This window comes from Lactuca virosa, chromosome 8, assembly GCF_052849685.1.
Source record: "Lactuca virosa cultivar CGN04683 chromosome 8, Lactuca_virosa_CGN04683_v6, whole genome shotgun sequence".
NCBI classification, from domain to species: Eukaryota; Viridiplantae; Streptophyta; class Magnoliopsida; order Asterales; family Asteraceae; genus Lactuca; species Lactuca virosa.
Genome location: NC_136433.1, coordinates 74,926,126 through 74,950,417, shown reverse-complemented (window position 1 = coordinate 74,950,417; position 24,292 = coordinate 74,926,126). Strand labels below are relative to the sequence as shown.

At 32.5% G+C, this 24,292-nt stretch overlaps 1 protein-coding gene across 1 annotated transcript; it reads right to left on the bottom strand.

Moving 5' to 3' along the window:
* Nucleotides 1-1,182: 1,182 nt before the first annotated feature.
* LOC145129091 (kirola-like) lies at nucleotides 1,183-2,052 on the bottom strand. Its single transcript, XM_079063843.1, has 2 exons — nucleotides 1,739-2,052; nucleotides 1,183-1,649 (listed from the first exon to the last, which is right to left on the bottom strand). The coding sequence occupies exons 1-2, from the start codon at nucleotides 1,923-1,925 to the stop codon at nucleotides 1,375-1,377; spliced, it is 462 nt and encodes a 153-aa protein (XP_078919969.1). The 5' UTR covers nucleotides 1,926-2,052; the 3' UTR covers nucleotides 1,183-1,374.
* Between the last annotated feature and the right edge of the window lie 22,240 nt (nucleotides 2,053-24,292).

Here is a 24,292-nt window from a genome sequence, read left to right as displayed (position 1 = left end):
TTATCATTCTAGAAGGAACGGGAGCCTCTAATGGAAGGAAGAGCAGGTGTAGGATTTAGCACCATCAACAGTCAAGAAGTCTAAGAGTTAGGAACTCAATAACAAAAGAATTACGGTTATTACCTAGGATGGAAAGGTAACATGCATAGTCATTGTACAAACCATGTTTTGTTGATGATTCTGGGACGTAATCATCCTAAGGGAGAAGATAATTGTAACACCTGCAGATGAGAAGGAACACAACAGATGAAAAGGAACACATCAAACTACAGACAGTAGTGACGTTGATTTCAATGAAGAAAAAAACATAGTAAGCTCAGAGAAAAAAAGAAGGATGCGAACACAGGAGGTCAGGAGGCTTGGCCTCATTTATTTATTTATTTATTTTATTTTTTTGTGCTTCTAAATGCCGATCGGATCCATAGCCATTGGCTATCAAGCTATTTTACCCATATTGTATTCTTTTTTTGGGTTAAGTACAATTAATAGTGGATTAAAATTTAAAAAATTGGGCTCTTAATCTAAGTTCTAATTATATTTTTGGGCTTGGTTGATCTGAAAGAATGAGACATTCTTTCTTACGTAGTTGCACAAAAAAAATTTATGTAGTGGCACGATAGGTAAAAAAATTCAAATTTTTTTCTACTGTGTATAGAAAAAACAAGTGTTGTCGGTGCCACCGCCGTCACCCACTAAAAACTGCCCTAGTGTGTGTAGTTCGAGTTACATATGAGGTGAGGAAGAAGAATGCGGGGTGAGGAGGTGGATATGTTTTTTCTTTACTGATGTGTCAAGAGGGAAAAAAAACATTTTACCCTCATGTGAGGGGCGCATGAGATTTGCTAACGAAGGAGTTAACAATTGTTACGTCCAATGATCAAAGGCGCAATGAAACCTGGTTTTTAGACGTAATCTGCAAGTTGAAAAGTTATTGGAACAAATCGAAAGAAAATAGGAAACCATATTCACCAATTTTACAGTTTTGTCTAGAAAACAAAATCAAACGTCATTTAGATTGTGTCCAAACTAAAAAAAATAAAAAAGTTAATTAAAAAAAAATACATAAACACACACATTTTTACTCTAAATTTTATTAGAGTCTGCATCAAATTTAGATTGCGTCATTAAAAAAATATATTTGAAGCTTCACATGCATGATGCATATATAATGCAAGTTGAAAGTTCATTAAACGAATCAAAAGAAAGATTCATTTTTATTCATAAAAGTATGCATCTATAATACATAGACTATCCGTATAGTAAATATCACACACACACACACAAAAAAAAAAAAAAAAAAAAAAAAAAAAAAAAAAAAAAAAAACATAATTCCACTCCATATGTAATTAACACAAACAAACACGCATTTTAGATTCAGTTTGCTTTTGGGAGGTGATGGTTCTCAATATCCTTGGTGACGGTGAGGCAGAAATCCATCAAAGTGTGGGGGTCATCAATATTCTCATTGAGCTTCTCGTAATGGAAAGTCCAAGTCACAATGTTCTCTTCTCCATTGGTGTCCACATGAACTGTGATCAAGAATGTCTTGTAAGCCTCCAATATATCACCCCCAATCACCTTGAAGCACACTGACTTTTTCTCCTCATCGATTGCTTCGATCACTTCTTTAGCCACTTTTGCCTTCCCATCTATCATGTGATATAATATACATCATAAGTAGTTCAATTAGAATATGAATAATATGTTTGTTTTTTGTTGTAAATCTGAATGAACTTACCATGGATAAAGTCCCAGACAATCACAGATCCAACCACACCCCATTCACCTTCATGCAGATCAACATTTTTTATGCAACCAGGGCTCATTTCAGATATATGATGTGGTCTTTGTCTAAAGATTTCATGGAACACATCACCATCGGATTTGATGGTAATTTGATTCACCAGTGTACCACTTAAAGTCATCTCTAGTGATGATATATGATTATATGAAAAACAAGCGAATTGAAGAATAGAAGTATGAGAAAGGTAATACAGCTCCTCGGCTTTATATCGAGTGTTTCAATTCAATTATTGACCCTTAATTTGCTACTTACCCCATATGAAATTAATACTATATCTGTATATTGCCATAAAGATAGCTGCAGTGGGAATATATATATATATATATATATATATATATATATATATGTATATATATATATATATAACGAGGTTCAATAAAGAACCCATAATTAACAAGGAACCAGGGAACCAATCCTGATCGTCGGAAATCATAATGATCAACGGTCAAGGAAATGGATATACACTTGTACATTGTACGCACACACACCGGATTATACAAAAAAATACACCTCCTTACTAAAGACCCACTTCTTATTTTTGTTTAAAATTTTTTTAGGCCACATTTTTTTTTGAAAAAAAAAACCGAATATAAAGTTGTTCTCGATTTTTCGTTCTCTTTCCATAGAGATCGATGTTGATATATAAAAAACGAACATTTTTTTCGAAAAAACCCCACTTCATTTTAATAGTTTTTTCAATATTTAAGTTTATTTTTATCAAATAAAAAACTAATTATACCAAAAATATTAATTTTTTAACTCTATTAAAAAACATCAACACCGTCTAAAAAAAAAAACTCGATCAGTGTAGATTCACACTATGAATCTAAACTGTAAATATTTCAATTTTTAACATTCACAATGTGAAAAAGCTCGATCGGTTTAGATTTATATTGTGAATCTGACTTACTATTATGCACACTGTGAATCTAAGAAGGTTCACAATTTGAATCTGAACTGAAATATCGATTTTTTTTAACATCAATATAAATATATGTTTAAAGAGTACCAAAAAATTATGAATTTTGATATATTTATTAATTTTTTTCTATAAAAAAATAGACCTACTTTTCAACAAACAAAGAAAATGAAGTGAATTTTTTGAAACAAAAATCAATTTTTATATATCAATATGGATCTCTATAGAGAGAGGATGAAAAATCACAAACAATGGTATATTCGGTTTTTTTTTTTTGATAAAAAATATGGCCAAAAAAAATTAAACTAAAAAAAATGAAGTGACTTTTGTTATAATCCGGTGGATGTGCGTCAATTGTAAAAGTCTACAACCCTTCTTTTTACCGTTGATCGCTTTAAATTTCGACGTTTTAGATTGGTTCTTTTTTAATAATGATTCTCTATTGAACTTTTTTTTCTCTCTCTCTCTCTCTCTCTCTCTCTCTATATATATATATATATATATATATATATATATATATATATATATATATATATATATTATAAACGAATGAAGTATTTTTCCTTTCACCACATTCATTTGAAACTCCCATAACTTTTCAATTTCTTTCTAATAATAATTATAAGTTGGTTAATAATGTTAAATAAATATCCAACCTAAAGTGTAATCATATATAAACTAAATTTCAGTATTAAAATAATATTTTTACTTCTACTTATAAAGTTATGTTTTGTTAACTTTTAATATATTATACTTACTTTATTAGTTTTAATATATTGTTGGATGTAAACCATTATCGTTTTAAAGATACAATTTTGAAACAATTTGTATAAAATATTTAAATTATTAATTTGAATATTACATTACAGGGTCAACTTAAATATAAATTTTAGTTTAACTTAAACAACCCAAAGAATATTTTGTAAATAGTTAAAAGTGATTAATTGTAGTGTCTTTCTAATAATGATTATAAGTTGGTTAATAAGTTTAAATAAATATCAAACCTAAAGTGTAATCATAAATATATAAATTTCAATTTTAAAATAATATATTTACTTCTACTTATAAAGTTATGTCTTTAACTTTTAATATATTATACTTAACTTATTAGATTTAATATGTTGTTGTATGTAAATCATTATCAGTTTAAAAGCTACAAAGTTTGAACAGTTTGGACAAAATACTTAAATTGTTAATTTAAATATCACATTACAATGTCAACTTAAATATAAATTTCAGTTCCACTTAAAAACCAAAGAATATTTTATAAATAGTTAAAAGTGATAAATTGTAGTGATAAATGCAAAAACTAAATTGTAATCTCAATTTAACTAAAATATTTCCTAAAAATATTTTTATAATCGTTAAAAGTTTTCAAATAAGTAGTTTTAAATAAATTACAATAACAATAGTTAAAAATAACTCTATATAAATGATTATATTGTTATCTTTAAAATCAAAAAACAATGTTTGATGTTTTAAATAATTATAATGATAGAAATTAAAACATTAAGCAAATAAATTTTAAAAAATTAATTAACAATAACAACAACTATAAATAACATTAAACCATATATTATATTTAATTTTATTCATGTGTAACTCGCGGATAGAAGTCATTCAAGCGATTGAGATTATGCAGTTATAATAGATGTATATATTATCATATAATTCAAAATAATCAATATATTATATCAATTTAGTATACGAATTATTATATCAAATTTAACATAAACGTTATTGCTATATTTAAAAAAATCATATATTTGTAAAGATTCAATTATATAGGTGTTTCTGGACTGCACTTTTCCTTTCATCACATTAATATGAAACTCCTATGACTTTTCAATTTCTTTCTAATAATAATTATAAATTGATTAATAGGTTAAATAAATATTAAACCTAAAGTGTATCATATATAAACTAAATTTTCATATTAAAATAATACATTACTTCTATTTATAAAATTATATTTCTTAACTTTTAACATATCATATTTAATTTATTAGTTTTAATATTGATGAATTTAAACCATTATTATTTTAAATATACAATAAAACTATTAATATCGGTAGAAACTCAAAAAACAATAAAAAAGGACAAAACTCAACCACTTGTTGATAAGATTAAAGTCGAACAGTTGACTATTATGATTTTTTAGCGGTGGCACTTCTGTTATTACGAAAAGTAAAAGGGGCAAAGTCTTAACTAAAAACTAGAAACACGCCGACGTGGGATGCACCGACCTCTTCCTACTTCGTCTTTTTGCACGTGTCATGTTAATAAAAGTTGGGTTTTATTATATCCTTTAAATCTTATTTATTAAATAATTTGTTTTGTTAGTTAAAAAGGAAAATTAAAAATACCAATGTTTTTTATTTTTTATTCTCCACAGAACAAGCCTAATATTGAATACTTTCATTTTGAAAAAAGAAAAATCAAATATTAGTTCATAGCCTACTTTATACAAAAAATATAACGATACAAATCTTAAAAGAAACTTATATACATTATAGTAGTAGGTTTGTAAAAAAAAAATGAAAGACAAATGTTTTTATTTTAATTTTTAAAAGTATTAGTTCTTAGAAAATATAATGAAAAAAATATATTATCTTTAAATGTATAAAAAAAAGCAAATAAACAAGTTCTTGGTATTACTATTTTAATGAGTTTGTAAAAAGTTTAAAATATTGTTGTTAAATGTATCTCGTTTTATTGAAATGAATCCAAACTTTTATAAAAGTAAGACATGAAAATTTTTATTCTACAAATAGAAAAAAAAAATTAAACGGTTTTTGTATATTTTTTTATTATTACTTTGCATTTAGAATATTTGAAAAATAAGGTTATCTAGCTATTACACTTTATTTTAAAAGATTATACGTTTTAAAAAATATATATATTGAAAATGAAATGATCTAAAATGAGATAATTCAAAATAGTTATGATCCAAAAAAATATTATTAAACATGTGTATGGTCTTTAAGTTGTTATGATCCAAAATTATTATGATCCAAATACATTATGATGGTTAATCTTATTTTTTATGGATAAATTTAAATGATTCAAAAAATATAATAATCCATAAATTGTATAGCAAAAACTTGATTTAGTTAAATTTATTATGATCCAAAATAAATTGATATAAAATAATATGATCCAAAAATGGTATTATCCAAAATATTATGATTCAAAATGATATGATCCAAAGTATTATGATCTAAAATTATATGATTCAAAATATTATGATCTAAAAATGATATAATTCAAAATATTATAATCCAAAATGATATTATTCAAAACGATATAATCCAAAATATTATGATTCTAATTATTATGATCCAAGTTATAAAAAAAATGTTTCCAAAAAGTCAATTATATGATCCAAAATGATATGATAAAAAAGTTATATTACTTAAATACGATATGATTTAAAGTTATAAGATTTATAAATATTAGTATGAGTTAAATCATATGATCCAAAAATAATATTATATAAAATAATATGACTCAAAATATAATTATTCAAAAATGTTATAATCTAGAACTTTATTTAAAATTCAAGTAACGATTGTAAATTGGCAAAAAAAAATTAATGAACGTCTTAAAATTAAATTATTTATGTTTGTATTTTGTAATGTTAGTAAAAAATCAACTCCAAATCATATGGAGTAGGGGGAGCAAAAATCGCACTGTAACTAAAATTAACCGCAAAAACCGCAATAAAAACCGATGATGAGGTTTTCTGTTTCTAAAAAACCGCAAATTTGCGGTGCGGTGTGGTTATTAGTTTTCAAAAACCGCAAAAAAACTGCACTGCACCGCATATATTATATACAATTTTTTTATTAGTTATTAATATAATAAATATTAAAAATAAGACAAGTTTCATGGATGAAAGAAGGATAAAATTTAGAAGAAAAAAATGTTGGTTTTTTCTTATGTTTAAGTTTGGAAAATTGTGAAATTTGAGAATTTAAAGATACTTATTGTTAATTACTAGTGATTTGACGTTTTTAAGATATTAGTTGTTTGTAATTTAAGTTAATTGTCTTATACTATAAAGTTTTTTTATTATTACAAGTAATATGTTTAAATTATTAACTCTAAACCACGGTTAAAAACCACACAAAATAAACGCACCAAATCCATGCGGTTAATAACCGAAACACAAAAAAACAAATCCGCACCGCAAAAATAACCGCCTAACCACACCGCAAAATAACCGCAACAAGCGGTTTTGAAAATGGATTAACCGCATTTGCGGTTGGTGGTGAGGTTTTGGCCAATGACCGCACCGAACCGCACCGCGCTCACCCCTAAGATGGAGTATTGGTTCACGATACCACGGAAGTAAAACAAATGATAACATTTTACAAAATTTAATTTAAAATAATACTTTGAATCTATAACAATGGAGAAGTGGAGGCTAAGAATGGAATGAGTTTAGGAGAGTTAAGGGGCTTAAATAGGACTCAAACCATGAAAATAAGGTTTTGGCACTGATCGCGTACGTCCAACGTACTAAATTTGTGCCCAACGTACTCAGGCATACTCAATACGCCCAGTGTACACGACTGATCCACAGAAGTAAAACAAATGATAACATTTTACAAAATTTAATCAAATGGCCCAACCATTTTGTTGCCATGTAATATATATATATATATATATATATATATATATATATATATATATATATATATATATATATATATATATATAATTGAGTGGCCAAAAATTGTCCTCATGGTTGCTATCATTTTTTTTATTCTAATCGGATTATATATATATATATATATATATATATATATATATATATATATATGATAGGATTTAGGTAAATATAATAAAATTCTCTTAAGTTCACATGCAACCTAAAGGGATCTATGTTTTCTCTATTGAACCTATAACTATGAACATCAAATAAGAAACCCTAAGAACCCTAGGTAATTTTAGAAAAACAAAAATTAGGTTTTAGGATTACATACCTTAATTGTTATTGTAGTAAATAACAATGATTCAACAAAAGTAGATCTCTTGAAAGCTAGCACCACAAATATCTTGCCTCTAATGGAATCACACCCAAGCTAGCAAGAGGATGACTTGAAAGAGGAGAGGGGAGGTATAATTCACGGCTATATCTCTATGGAATGGAGTTGCTGAGAAATGAAGGCCCTAGGGTCCTTTATACTGTGGTATAAGGATGTCTTGAATAACCATCCACCACCTTTGTGGAAGGTTCTGGAGCTTTTTGCTCAACTAAATAATTGCATTTTAGACCCTGCACTTTTATTTAATTTCATTAATCCTAAAATTAATTCCAATTAATTTCTGATTAATTATTAATTAAATAATACTATTTGTAATTAATATATTATTCTCATAATATATTAATAAACTATTTATTTCAATTATTAATCTCATAATAAATTAATGTCTCTCTCCAAAAGTCATCTTGTCCAATTGCTAGGTTTGAGGGCACCCCAAAAGGACTGTGTTACTATCAATTCAAGTATATACCAATTATAGTTATGGGTTTAGACACCTAATCCAATAGTCTCCCACTTGGATAAGTCTATAACTATAACTGACATTATAACTTCTAAATCGATCAGCAAATTGTAGCTTCCAAAAGTCGCTGCCAAACTCTTACCAAGTCAATTACGCGTTCTAAGATAAGTGATCATATAATCCTCCGTTCTGCAAGATATCATTCGTACATGAGACATGGAATAGAATTAAAATCATTATCCAAGACTTTATTTCCCGATTCTAATTTGTGATGATATAGGACTTTTAATCGAACACATAAATTTAGTCCTGGTTGGGCCCATCACTATAAATCAACACCAAATCCCCAAGGGGCCCAAAGATATCGCTTTTCCCGTTAAGGAAAATGGAATGGATAAACTTTGACTCATATGTCGCATCCTTTACTCATCAAATCATGCATGACAATACGTTTTATAACATCAAGTTACTGATGCGTTTACGTATTACTAATGTACAAACGACTTGTAAATTACAACTCATATGTCTCCGTTTCAAGATCATAAGATATTATCGTCTCAGAATTATTCGTGATAGATTCCATGAAATAATTCTCTGAGCATGGGTTTATCCAATACTTAAATCTCCATTTCTAAGTACTCATGAACATTACAGCAACACTATTGCTATGTCTAACACCCTTAGACAATCTACAATTCAGTTCATGACAGTCTTAATTCACTACTTACTTCCAAAAGTATGACCGACTGTGGAATTTAAATAATCATATTATTCGGGAAGTACAACATGCAAAATGAAACACAAGAATAAACAATTGATAAAATGTAGTAAATAAACTCATATATAATTCTTTATTATTTAATCACCAAAAGTCAATTACATTTACTTTGTTACAAGTTTCAAACTAACTATCTAACTACTAAAATCAATATCATCTCTTAGACCAATGCTCCTAGCATGCTGACTGTGCTTGACCCTACTCAGAGCCTTCGTTGAAGGATTTACATGATTCTCTTCTGATGATACCCTATTCATGATGAGATGACCTTCTTTTACCCTATGTCTGATGTAATGTTACTTTATGTCGATATGTCTAGACTTTCGATGATCTATTGGTTCCTTATTCAAAGAAACCGCTCCTTCATTATCGTAGAAAAGTTCCAGTGGCTCCTAAATGGTCGGGACAACTCCAAAGTCACCGATAAAGTTCCTCAGCCAAGTCGATTCCTTTGATGCTTCACTTGCAGCTATGTACTCTGATTCACAGGTTGAATCAACCATCATTTCCTGCTTGGAATTCTTCCAAGTTATTGCTCCACCGTTCAGAGTGAACACCCAGCCTGACTGAGAACGGAAGTTGTCTGTATCCATCTAAAAGTTGTTGTCACTGTATCCACTTGCTCTCAATGCATCACTGTCACCAAGGACTAGAAGCATCTCCTTCGTCCTCCGTAGATACTTGAGAATGTTTTTAACCGCTGTCAATGAGCTTTATCTGGATTTCCCTGATAACGACTGACCATGCTCAAGGCAAAAGACACATCAGGGCGAGTACATGTCATAGCATACATGATCGGCCCCATAGCCGAAACGTAAGGTACCCGACTCATATCAGCTATATCTTCATCTGTACTAGGGATTTGAGTTTTACTCAATTTGGTATTGCTCTGGATAGGTAGCTCTCCTTTCTTGGAATTTTCCATATTAAACCTCTTTAGTACTTTATCCAAGTATGTACTTTGACTAAGTCCAATTAATCTCTTCTTTCTATCTCTCAAGATTCTTATCCCGAGAATATAGGCAGCTTCTCCAAGGTCTTTCATGGAAAAACACTTTCCAAGCCAAGACTTAACTTCTTGCAAAGTTGGAATGTCATTTCCCATGAGTAGTTTGTCGTCGACATATAACACCAGAAAAGTCACTATACTCCCACTAGCCTTCATATACACACAAGACTCATCTTCACTCCTAGAGAAACCAAGCTCTTTGACTTTCTCATGGAGGCAAAGATTACAGTTGTGAGATGCTTGTTTCAACCCATAGATAGATTTCTCAAGCTTACACACTCTATTTGGATACTTTGCATCTACAAAACCCTTTGACTAACTCATGTAAACATCTTCAGCGAACTTCCCGTTAACGAAAGCAATTTTGACATCCATCTGCCAAATTTCATAGTCATAAAATGCAGCTATGGCGAGCATTATCCGAATATATTTTATCTTGGCCATTGGTGAGAAGGTTTCATCATAGTCAACCCCCGGGGTTTGTGTAAAACCCTTCAAAACCAGTCGAGCCTTGAAAGCGTGTACTTTTCCATCCATGTCGGTTTTCTTCTTGAAGATTTATTTGCACCCAACTGTCTTTCGACCTGGTACATTATCAACCAAATTCCAAACTTGGTTGTCATACATGGACATGATCTCGCTGTCCATTGCCTCTTTCTATTTAGCAACCTCAGGGCCTGCCATTGCTTCCTTGTAGCTAGTCGACTCATCCAGATTTATCAGTGTCCTATCACTGACAAACGTGTCACCATCTGTAGTAATATGGAAGCCATAGCACCCAGGTGGCATGCTAATTCTACTAGAACACCTAAGAGGTAATGACTTGTCTATCGGTTCAATAGGAACTTCTTCCTGTGGTTGAGTGCTAGTATCATCTAAGGCCCCTTCACTGGTTAAATCTTGTTCTTCAAGGTCAATGGTACTCCTACTATCCTCTTCGAATATGAGCTCTCTCTCTCTCTCTCTCTCTCTCTCTCTCTCTCTTGAAAGACCCCTCTTCGTGCTACAAAGACCACATTTTAACTAGGTCTGTAGAACAAATATCCAACAGACTGCTTTAGGTAACAAATGAAAATACACTTATCGCATTTTTCGTTAAACAAATCGTTCATAGATCCTCATTAACGTTAGCGAATTAATATAAGATGTACTATAAATGAATATATAAATGAAATTTATTATTACATGTTATGTGCTTACAAAGTATTATTTGTATATGATTACTGTATATATTTTATAACGGTGTAAATATTATGGTGATATAATATTTGTTTAAAAGAAAACTATAAATGTAACGAAGAGTGATAAATAACAAATATAAATAAAAAATTATTTAGGATAAATAGTCTAAACGAAAGTTGTAGTAATTGTAAATTACAAAACCATGAATATAAAGAAGTCGAAGTCTGACTTCGTATGAGGAAGTTATGATTTTTCAAAGTTTTGCATTCGACACAATACATCAATGTGTGTCATAAAATACAAAACAAAAATCAGTTGATTATTAGACAAAACAATATAAATGAAAGTTTATGTCTACATAAATATGAATTTGTCGATATAAAAATTTTATGGTCTCAAATCGTTAGTATTTGGCATGGTTGGGTGTTAGAACGTTTCAGGGATTGGGAGGCTCAGCGACCAGTTGGGTTGGATCATCTGGATAGAAATACTTGTTTTGATGGAAGTCTTAGTTGTGCAGTGGTAGTCACTTGCTGAATGTTTTCATTTGTGGATGAAGTGTGTTAGGATTGATTATGAACACAAATGATTAAGACATTCAAAGTTGTAAATGAACACAAGATGTACATAATGTCTGTTTGGCTCGATTAAGTCTGAATGAGTATAAGAGTGAACAAGAGTACAAGAGAGAATTCAGCAAGTGTTCGAATATTACTCTTCTCTATGCACCTACTCTATTTATAGGGCACATCAGACTCACAAAAAGTTACAAGGACTAAACATCAAAGTTTCGAAATAACAATGCCTTGTAAAATAAATAGAGTGTCGAAGTCATACAACATTCGACACCTAAAAGACTCAAAATACATTCGACTCCTCACTATAGACATTCGACCCCTATAGTGGACTTTCCCATTTGCTTCTGGGTTGTTTAGTAGGAGTTGGTTACCAATGTTGGGTGTTGATCTTGAAGCACAAGATCTGAAAGTTCATGGTAAATGTCTTGAAGGATTTTTTTGGTGACTGTACACCTAAGATGGTGACGGATGTTGGGATGCAACGCGAGATTCTTGGATTGATCATTATTACGTCGTGGGAGCGGTGGGTTAGTGATGACCTTGCAGGATTTCAAGTGCATATTCAAGGTCTTTTGGGCATGAATTATGTATTGAGTTGTGGATGCTTAGGCTCGTATAGCCTTTTATTGTGGGGCGAGGCCATTGATTATGTTACCTTGGGTGAGACCAATGGGAGAGGCTCGTTGCTTATGATTCTTTTGGGTGAGATCCATGGGCGAGGCCTGTTGCCTATGTTATCTTGGGTGAGACTCGTGAGCGAAGCGTATTTATATGTGGGTAGGTTTGGTTCGTGGCCTCATTTCACGACAATATATGGCAGTATTCTTTGAGAGGGCCACAACATTTATATGGTTGATTTAGACCGTTGATTGAGTTGGGTCGGGTGCGATTTAGGACTACCACTTGGCCCATAGCATTCACCTGGGCTGAAACATACTGCTTTTCATTCGTTGTTAGTTGGTTAGTTGTCCTTTGTTTGGACGGGAGGGTCGTTGGAGTCATGTTGACAAGTATGATAGGGTAGCCTTTGTCAGTTGGACTCTTGGTTTGAGTTTTGGGGTACGACTATGTGTGGGTTGTCAATTTCAAAAATCGGTCGGGGATTCTGTATTCTAATTTATTTTTGGGGCAGCATAGAACCAAAGAGATCTCAGACAGATCGAATATGCGGTCTTCTAGTCAGCAGGATGTGACGTTTATGTTATTATAGCACCAACGGTTAGGACTTGTGTTGGTAGCCACCTTCATATTCAAGTGCAAGGTTATCGACATTAGCGAATGGTCATGGAGTCTGTTTTTCCATTTTTGGGTAAGACAATGTAGAACCAGAGAGACTTTGGGTCAGCTTAGGTTATGGATTAGGGTCATCATGGATGCGGTTTGAGTGGTTTTTTCTATTAGGAAGTAGGGCATAGCGAAGGGTTTTCATATTATGGGAAATTGATTAGACCTTCTATTATTGGTTAAGTGTGGAGTATTAAGGATCATTTCTTGTCAGGACGCGTGAGCTCTGCCAGGATTGGTTTTGGTAGCAATATCGGAAAGTGGTCGTCTATGTGAAATAATTTTTCAGTTATGTTTCGGGTTCATGTAGTTCGGACGGGGTCGGCTAGTGTAGTAGAGTAAGTTGTAAGGAATGATTTCGAGGATGAAATCTAATCTAAGTGGAGGAGATTTGTAACACTTGTTGTCCAGAATTAATTAGTGTTGGGCATAAAGGAGTCAAAGGCATGGTTTTTGGGAAAAAACATGTGTCACGACGTGACCATAAGGAGGTCAAGACGTGACATGCCAAAATAAGAACGTGTATACGGAAGCATGTCACAACGTGACATGAGTATGGTCATGATGTGAGGAAGGCTGCAAACCAAGCCCATGATCTTTTAGGGTTTCCTCCATATTTATACCACTAATCTTAGATTTAAGGTTTCATTTCTAGCCTCCATCACCCTCTTGAGCCTTGAAGTAAACCCTAATCCCTCTCCTCCATCTTTGAGCTCATGTCGGTGTTTTTGGTTTCTTGTGAAGGAAAAAGAAGGCATTGGAAGTGTTCTTAGTATCTTGGCAAGCATTGGGCCTTCATTTTGAGCATCTTTGGACCTTTGTAAGTCTCCAAGATCCAAACTTTCTTATGCTAGGTTGCTAGATCTAATTTTTATCTCATTTCTTCAAATATGAAATAGTTGGAATGGTAGGATTCCATAAAGTTAGCAACTTTATGGAACCTTGGGGTCCTTAGAATGTTATATGGTTCAGATATGGAATTTGCTTGTATGTTGGACCCATGCATGAAATCTTTGGTATTGATTCTCCATTTTTAACCTAGTTTGAGCCTTGGACTCACAATGAGCATGCATGGCTAAAAAGCATTGATCTTTAGGTTGTAATGGAGATTAGGAAGCCTTCTGGAAGGATGGTATGGATGGCTTAATGGATTAAGAGCTAAATCCATTAAGCTGAGAAATCCCGTTTTCACGACATGACATCTTCATCGTCACGATGTGATGACTGGGGGTTCCCGACTATTTTGGACTTATTATGCTACGACGTGATGGCCTGGTCATCACAACATGATGGCAACTTAGGATCGAGACTGAGTTGTCTAAGTTGACTGAGTTATATCGTGGCCGAGTTGGGATCGGACCGAGTACATTTCTTATGACGTGACCATGAGTTGGTCACGATGTGAGGGTCAGCTAATTGAAATGTTGACCGTTGACTTTGACATTGACCGTTGACTTGGATTTAATTTTGGTCAAAATTGCTAGTTCTAAGAGTTTAGACTAAGGTTGGACCTTGTCTGTTTCGATAGGTGTGTCGTAGCACTGTTTGTGTGGCATTGAGATGTGTTTCTAACTGGCTTCGTGAGACAAGTGAGTCTTCTCACTATACTATGTAGGATGCTAGTTGTCTTTGTGACTCTTTCATTTGTATGTTCGGTTTGGGCCCATTTGTATATTGGGTAAGGCCCATTTGTATGTTGGGCGAGGCCCGTTTGTATGCTATGTTGGGCATGTTCGTATGTTGGGTTGGGCCCATTTGTGTGATGGGCGAGGCCCGGTATGAGGGAAAGGCTTGATATGTGGGCAGGGCCTAACATTTATGGCATGTGGAATTTTGGGAAACTCACTAAGATTTGTGCTTACGATTTTATGGTTTAAACATTTTCAGGTACTTCCAGTTCCAAAGGGAAGGCCCGACTTGACTGCACAACATCCCCCTAATGATTTTCCCCATTGATGATTGTTATTTTACTCTAATGATTATGATACATTTTACTATGATCGATTTTGGAACAAACATTGTATGGGTTTGATTATTCAAAAATGAAAAGTTTATTCGTATTTTCGGGATGTTACACCAAAACTCTCCCAAACTTTCCCACAAACCTGGGGCCCAAACTTAGGAGTTCTTAAGTGTTAGTAGTGAAGCTATAGAGCATTAGAAATACCGAAAAAATAGAGTTTTCAGTATTGAAGTTTTGCCCGTGTCATTTCTGGTTTTCCGCTAAACAACCTGTAAGTTGAGTTATACATACTATGATTTAAGTGTAACTTATATTTATGCTTGTTGTCATTATTATGAACTTATAAATAAGATATATATCAATAATACCAGCCATTTTATTGATCGGTCTACTTAGGGGAGTTATGTCTAGGCTAGATCTCTGAGGTGTTTAAAGTGGAATTTCAAAATAGTATACCTTTATACCAAACAGATCCAACTTCCAATATGATCTTATTGTTGGGTTTTGAGCATTCTAACACTCCTATGGTGTACATGCAACCCTATAAACCTGGGATCTATGTTTTCTCTATTATACATGCAAATATTAACTATTCCAAGGTTTCATCCTAACTAGCATATTATGAAGCACCTATACTACAAAGTTCTAGTTAGATGACATACCTTTTGATGTAGCTTGATGTCTTCAAGCTTTAAGAGCTTAGCCCCAATAGTGTGAAAGCCTCAAATGGAATCACAAATCACCAAAACACCTTGGAAGAACTTGAGAGAATATGTATGCACACTAAAATCGGCGCACACTTATTTTTACACACTTGTGCCAATTTTATGAGCCAAGGACCCCTTTATATATTATGGAGGATTAGGGTTACATCCATGTAAACCCTAATACCCATGACCTTTCATTTACATAGGATCCATGGGTTAAAAGCTCCATGGACCATCGATGAAAGCTTACCCCAACCTAAATGAACTTGGCCCATTCCATATATATATAAGAGTCCATATTTAATTAGTTCTTTTTGATCACTTAATTAATTCTAAATTAATTCTTGATCAATACTAATTAAATAATATGATTCCATATTAATATATTAGAACTTATAATATATTAATATAAATCATAAATATACTATTCTCAAAAGACTATCCATATAAACTGTGCCGGTGAAGTGCAACCCAAATGGACCATGCCGGGTCGGGTCAAGTACATACCAAATATAGTTATGGACTTAGACATTAATCCAACAGTCTCCCACTTGGATAAGTCTAAAACTATTATTGAGTATGACTTCAAAACCTAACTGGCAATCGTAGCTCTTAAAGCCGCTGTCGAACTCTGACCTTGTCAATGACTTGTCCATTAGATAAGGGATCATATATTCCTCCATTCTAGATATCATATGGACTGAGACATGGATTATAATCATTCTCTCTGTCCATTTGTTGTTTCCCGATTTTCAATTTATGATGACTTACTGATTGAACAAATCAAATCAGTCCTGGCTTGGCCAAGCACTCACATGTATCATCGCTAAATCATCGAGGGGCCCACAGATATCGATTTTATCCCGAAGGTAAAAGGAATGGATAAACTTCGACTCATATGGCTTGTTCTACTACTTGTTGAATCATACACAAAGGCACGTTTTATAACATCGAGTTACCAAATGCGTTTTCGTGCAATCAATGTATAACCAACTCATAGTAACAACTAATATCTCTAGGTTTGAAGAATATAAGATATTATCGTCTCATGATCACTCGTGATAAAATCCATGAAGTGATTCAAATGAGCTCGGGTTGAATCCAATACTCAGAACTTATGAGCACTCATGAGTGTTGTAGCACCACTTTGTCCACCAACTTGGACCTCTACAAACCAACCCATGACAGTCTTGATTCATATCTACTTCCAACATATGACCGACTGTGGATGGTTTGAATAACTTAATCATTCAGGAAGAGCGACTTAGTTATTCTGGAAGTCAAAACATGCAAAGTGAAACACAAGAATAAATGAATCAAATATGGTATCAAACCCTATGAATATAAATAAACACTTTTATTTATCACCATACTGATTACTCATTATTCATTGTTTCGGTTTTATCAACTTTATACTTGAATTAAAAACACTAGTTGTCCCATGCTCCAAGCATGTACACTATGTTTTTCTTAAACAATAGCTTTGCCATACACCAAGTATGCACTCTATGTTTGTCTATGATCCTTACTTTGTGAAATAAACCAATTGAACATAATTTCAATGATTCTAATTTCACACTCCCAAATCCTTATCGAAAAATGTGAGAATTTCAAATTCCTATCATTTATCGAAATCTGTTTAGATTTTAAACTTATATGCACTGACCCTCCTGTAATGAATATGTACAAAGTCACAAAGACTTGTCAACAGTCATTATAAGGTATTCCAATGGAGATAAACTCCATGGAAACTAAGTCTCATTTTCAAAGTACATTGCTTTGGACATGCTTCTTGCATTAAGTTTTCTAATCTTACACAGATAACTTCCACCTATGGAGACAACTCCATATTCTCATTTTGACTATCACTTCTGAACAAGAGATGCCTCTTTTCAGAATATGTCAATATGGTCCTTCCAAAATTAGCACTATACTTCCAACTGTCCCTGAGCAACCAATCTTTGGTAAACCTCAGATTGTCCTCGACAATTGCTTAATCATTTTAGTCATATCCAATTCTAGACCTTTTCCCTTCTTAATGCCTCTGGACATTTGGAAAAATCTAGAAATGACAAATATTATAGAACATGCAATCGATCCTGTACCCAAAGCAAATGGTACACGATTCATGATGTCTCACATAAACACATGATTCTAGACCAGTCTTTTGCTATAATATTTTTATTTGCCATGTTTTCAAAATTTGACTATGAAGAGGGATGTCGTAATCATAATCGAATTTTGAGAACGCAATATATAGAATTTCCTTAAGTTGAACCAATCCAACATGAAATTCATATATATATTCTTGACTAAAGATGATTAAGGTCTCAATCTAAGCCTTTAGAACTGAAATGAAGTATATCCTCTCACTTAATTATAGCAAAACAACTTTTCAAATCCCTGCAGCCTCACGAATTGAAACTTTTGTTTTCTATAATTAACATTGCTAACTTGCAACACTAACAATAATTATCATGCTCCCACTAACATGATGATTATTAGCATAGCACTTATGCTCCCACTAGCTTTGACATGTACTCAGAAATCAGCTGGACTTCTAGAAATCAATACTTTATTGACTTTCTTACCAAAGTTCAGATTTCTGATACGAGATGCTTTGATAAAACTTTATCAAAATCATACACCTTTCCTTAGATAGCATGCATGTGTGTCTAAACAATTTCAGAACTATGAAAAGGGATGCCGTAATCATAGTCTCAATTGTTTAGACCTTTTGCCATCTGCTTCAAATCTACTTGGTGGAAGTGTTTCCTCACCATCATTTTCATGAATCGGAGAGAAACCTTATGACCCTTAGATTTTATGGTGTATGTGTTCTTATCCATGTGAATCGTCAAAACCATAGTCACAAGACAAGGATAATGACAAATCCAAACTCATATGGACTGAACTTATGCAATCTTAACTCCTTGCCACCTGGCAGTACAGGGCCTGCCATTGCTTCCAAGTTGTTATGCAACCAATTGAGAACTTTCAGAACTCCTATGCAAAGCCAACTTTAACTGGAATGGGCACAAAATATGTCAACACGATAGGTTATAAACCTCAAGTCGTGTGCTAGTGAAGAACCTCAGGTTTTATTCTTGATTAGTTCTTGAAATTCTTTTTAGGATCTTTAAGACTCCCACTATCCTCTTGACATATAAGACTATCTTGCCAAATATTCAAGAGATAATGCGGATTCTTTATCAAGACAAACACTTCACACAATTGGCCTTAGTTGGTCTTTGTTTTATCCAAAACATCACAACTTACCAATTTCAAATGTACAAGAGTAGGATACTTTTACTCTTACATTTGACAAGTGTTTTAAACCTTTCTTTAAGATATGCCACTCAAGTTACAATCTTGGAGTATGACTCTAAGAATTGTTTTGGAACGAAGTATGACTCATCTTCCTGATCTAACCATTTCAACAATTCATGACTCCTCTTCTTAGTCATAAGAATGCACTAAGATGACCTTTAGAGGACTAATTATGATATGATTTCTAAATCATTAAGATGATCACAAACATGATACTAAAGTACTCTCCCATCTTTTCAGATTTGAGAAACTTTTATCTTTCTGCCTAATTTGATTCTTCCCATTCGTTATGCCATACATTGAGACTTTTCCAATGTTTCATAATTATACTTAAACTTGTAAGTATAACCATATTTACTAAACTTTAGTAAATCAAATAGTCTTAACGAGCTTTGTAGTGGACATGACCAGTGCACAAGAATGTGTACTCGATCCCTTTAGTCCTTCACTTGACTCACACATCCATGTGAACAAGTAATTAGTCTTGATTTTCCAATGCTTGAAAGTTCTCATTCATCATACTATTCAACTTGCATGATTCCAAGTTTCGGTCCAATTGAAACTCAGGCGATGACGAACTTTCCTGATTTGGTAAATTTAGACACTACCACAAATGAAAGAATCAAATCCATTTTCCAATATTGCTGTCAGTGGAATCATATAAGCAACAATTTTCCACAAATGCCATTGTAAGGATACTTCAAATAAATAAAATTAAACAATTTTCTTTTATTTTAAAACTTTGCGGAAAAACTTATCCTTACAATCCACATGGAAAATTGTTGTTATCTATTCCTTAGCAATATATCATAACTTCTTAAGCAACTGCTCAAAATTCTGATGCGATCGAAATCCACCTTCGCGATCAGAATCAGAATATACTTCCTTTAAGATTTCTCTCTATTCTTTGATTCTTAAAACATCAACATGTGACCCAGTCACATCATGTAATGAGGATCTCAGAATAGAACTTAATAGAGTTAGATAATGGGCTCTACCTGATGTAGAGTCAAACTTATTGACTTTAACATCCTTAGGTAAATTTGGCAGCTTTGCAATCAACGCCCCTTCCTTTGGCAAAATAAACATATGGACCCTTTGGTAATGGGACTATCTCAGACTTAGCCTTTCTCTTTACCATTTGGTCAACCGGGTTGACTATGGCCAATCCCTTTCCATTGGGAAGAGAATGCTTTTTCTGGATTTCCAGTGTCACCATTGTCACTGTCCATAAAGTTTTTGGGAAGTTGATCTTCTAATCAAATTTGCTTTACTATCGTTCCAAATCATTGATGATTCAGCAGCACCAAGCAAATAGATATGAACATTAAGGTTCATGTCATAGTCTGTTTCATAGTAGTCCCAAAGGAACTCACTATGTGACTTAGAAAGTGATTGAACATCCAACTTTCTCAAGACTTTGACACCCAACTCTCCCGGCTTGTCAATATGTGACTTCATCTCTAAGATGTGATCACACATAGACCTTGCTTGCCATTAGGGCTTGAGTGACCTTGAACTTGTGGGTTAGGGAGAATAATTGGAGGAGGTGGAGGAAGAGAAGTATGACTTCCATGAGCCAAACTTGGGAAGTCATATTCATTAGGAAAGCTTCGTTTGGGAAGATCATTGTTGTCTAAACCAAACATCAACAATGGGAGAAATTCACGTAAAGTTGATTTAAGTCCTTCATATAACACCCAATATGATATATTAAGGCTAGGACCCAACAAACTATTTTATAACTTGGATGAGGGATGTCGTAATCCAAGCTATAAAATATTTGAAGGTAGGTGAATGACGATTCACCAATTTCCACCAAGATAAACGAAATGTATTATTAGGTTTTAATTGGTTTTGAAACTCCTAGATTCTTTTGAGATTCATTGAACTTTTCAATGGCATGTTTCAATCTCGAGTGTGCCCTTCAGGTTTTGTGACTGGGATGCCGAGGATCACAAAACAAGGTTTGAAGTAACCATGCAAATATACTTGGTACCCTTAATATTTACCCCTCAATCGATGTGTCGGTTAACCACACACGCTCCAACGATACTATGATAAACATTAAGTTACCCTTTTCCTACCTTGTTAAGTCCAGGTTAGTGTGCCGGTTAACCACACACGCTCCACTAACAGCTTAAACAAAGTGCAAAGTGTAATTTCATGGATTAGCACCTTATTCACATTTTCCTAAGTAACTAAGATTGGGAATTTATAAGTGTTTAGTTACTTAGTATTTATCATTATACTTATAATGAAGGGAGAATTATAGTCCTTGTCCTACCTGTTCGGCTAACGACCCTCCACCGGTCAAGGAAGCAGTGAGTGAGAGTGGACACCCATTAAACTGCCATTTTATAGGCAGTAACCTTATACCCCCCTTATAGACCGGCTTCGTGAATGAGGCCTACTAATGGTAAGACGACTTGCTCTTATACATATACTATATTAAACTTTTAATATTATAATAGTATAAGGGTGTATTTTAGACATTTAAAATACTTGGTGGTTTAATCTATTAATTAAACTAGACTTTTAATTTAATTAAACTCAAACCATATATTTATGGATTTAATAATACTCTTTTAATTAAACGCTTTAATTAACTATTAATAAAGTCCATAAGAGTTAATTTGAACTATTCAACAAAACATCATAATTCCAATTATTAAACTCAAAATTAAAACCATTTAATTAATTGTTTAAGTTATGAACCCAAGAGTTTTAGAATTCAATTCTTTTTTTTCATAAAAAACTTTTCTCAAATTCCAAAACTTGAGGGCAAGTTTTGTAATTCTTGAAAACCTTTGGATTCCATAACTTATGGAATTAATGGTGTTTTATGATGAAACTTTCCATGTTCCATAACATAAGAACAAGTTATGGAATTCTTTAAAACATTAATACCAAATTTTGTAACTCCATAAAAACTTTGAATAAATTTTTTTTTTTAAAAAAAAACTTTCATATCCATAACTTATGGAAGTTTCAAAAACCCTTAAGATCACAACTTTAAAAAAACTTTTGAGCTCCAAAATTTTATGACAAAATATGTAACTCCTTAAAACATTTAGATCAAACTTTTAAAACTAATAAAATAATCATATCATTTTATCTTTTACTAAATTTGACCTAATTCAACCCATATAACAAATGATTCAAATTTTACAAATAATTCGTTTTTCACAAAACAAGTAATTATCTTAAAATTTGACAAACGTCATGTTTTTTTTCCTTTTTTTTCAACTTGAAAATAAAACATTTGCATCAATATAACAGAAAGCAACCCATGGCTCTGATACCACTGTTGGGTTTTGAGCATTCTAACACTCCTATGGTGTACATGCAACCCTATAAACCTGGGATGTATGTTTTCTCTATTATACATGCAAATATTAACTATTCCAAGGTTTCATCCTAACTAGCATATTATGAAGCACCTATACTACAAAGTTCTAGTTAGATGACATACCTTTTGATGTAGCTTGATGTCTTCAAGCTTTAAGAGCTTAGCCCTAATAGTGTGGAAGCCTCAAATGGAATCACAAATCACCAAAACACCTTGGAAGAACTTGAGAGAATATGTATGCACACTAAAATCGGCCCACTCTTATTTTTACACACTTGTGCCAATTTTGTGAGCCAAGGACCCATTTATATATTATGGAGGATTAGGGTTACATCCATGTAAACCCTAATACCCATGACCTTTCATTTACATAGGATCCATGAGTTAAAAGCTCCATGGACCATCCATGAAAGCTTAGCCCAACCTAAATGAACTTGGCCCATTCCATATATATAAGAGTCCATATTTAATTAGTTCTTTTTGATCACTTAATTAATTCTAAATTAATTCTTGATCAATACTAATTAAATAATATGATTCCATATTAATATATTAGAACTTATAATATATTAATATAAATCATAAATATACTATTCTCAAAAGACTATCCATATAAATTGTGTCGGTGAAGTGCAACCCAAATGGACCATGCCGGGTCGGGTCAAGTACATACCAAATATAGTTATGGACTTAGACATTAATCCAACACTTATCTGGTCATTCCTTATCTAATAGAACTCAGTATTTCTTTTGAGGTTATTGATGAATCTGAGATACTGTTATTTTAATCACGAATAATATAAACGATAACTAAAACTTAGCAATATTATATCGAGATCTTTTAAAAGAAAAAGTTGAAGTGTTAGGCGAAGGGGAGACTTAACCAAAAGTATTTCACCTTTAACCAAGTGAGTGTGTACTTACTTTCAAGAGAATAATCATAATAAAAGTATTTATTACTTCAAATATTTATTATTTACTAAATGCTTACTATTTATTTTTTGTGCTAAATGTATATCTTGTATTAGGATAGTATTGCACAATCGGAATCTGTATCAGAAGTCAATTACTTTTATTATAGTCTTGTTTAGTTATAAACTAAGTATTTTAAAAGATGCTTAGTTCAAAGTAAGTTGAATAAGTGAGTATTCTCATTCTGGGGGGTAAAGTGTAAGATTTGAGAAGAGTGTAGTAGTCTTGCTCTTTCTAGACAACCAGAAATGGTGTGTCTGTATCAGAAAACTGGTAGGTATGTATGGGTCATCTCCCAGAGTAAGATAACAACACTTGATTATTCTAGAAATTCTTGTGAATTACGTTGCTAGTATGGACTTATAACCCATAGATGTAGATAAAAGGAGTTACTATATTTATCAAATACTTTAAACATTGGTTGCCTTTAAATGACTTACATTGGCCAAGGAACCCCCTAGTTGTGTAGTCAAACAGTTGATCAAACGATTCATCGGAAAAGGTGATTCTTCCCGATGAATGTTGAATTAGGATTTGTAAGAATAGGATTGGACGGGGTATGTACGGGTAGATTCTCTTATAGATATGTACGTTGGATAAATTATCTACATTGTCTGGTAAATATTGTTTTGCAAGATTATTATATATAATTAATTATCATTAAAAATATTATGGGCTTAAAAACCCTATGTGTTTCACTAGGTTTCCCAACCTGACCCACTCAATTTATATGCATCACAGGTAGCGGTACTAAGGATGTTGTAAACTAAATATAATGCCAAGAGTGAAATAAAAGACAAGTCTATAATAGTATTCAAGGCCTTATGTCTCTACGTTGTAACCTATGTTGGATATTAATTATGACATACATAGTGTTTTGACATTTTGAAACAATATTGT

What these genes read in the sequence shown, in the direction of transcription:
- LOC145129091 (XM_079063843.1), bottom strand. Translation starts at nt 1,925, where the DNA reads ATGACTTTAAGTGGTACACTGGTGAATCAAATTACCATCAAATCCGAT. An exon ending in TGTCTGGGACTTTATCCATG is followed by an intron (nt 1,650 to 1,738) that starts GTAAGTTCATTC and finishes ATCACATGATAG; the next exon opens with ATGGGAAGGCAAAAGTGGCT.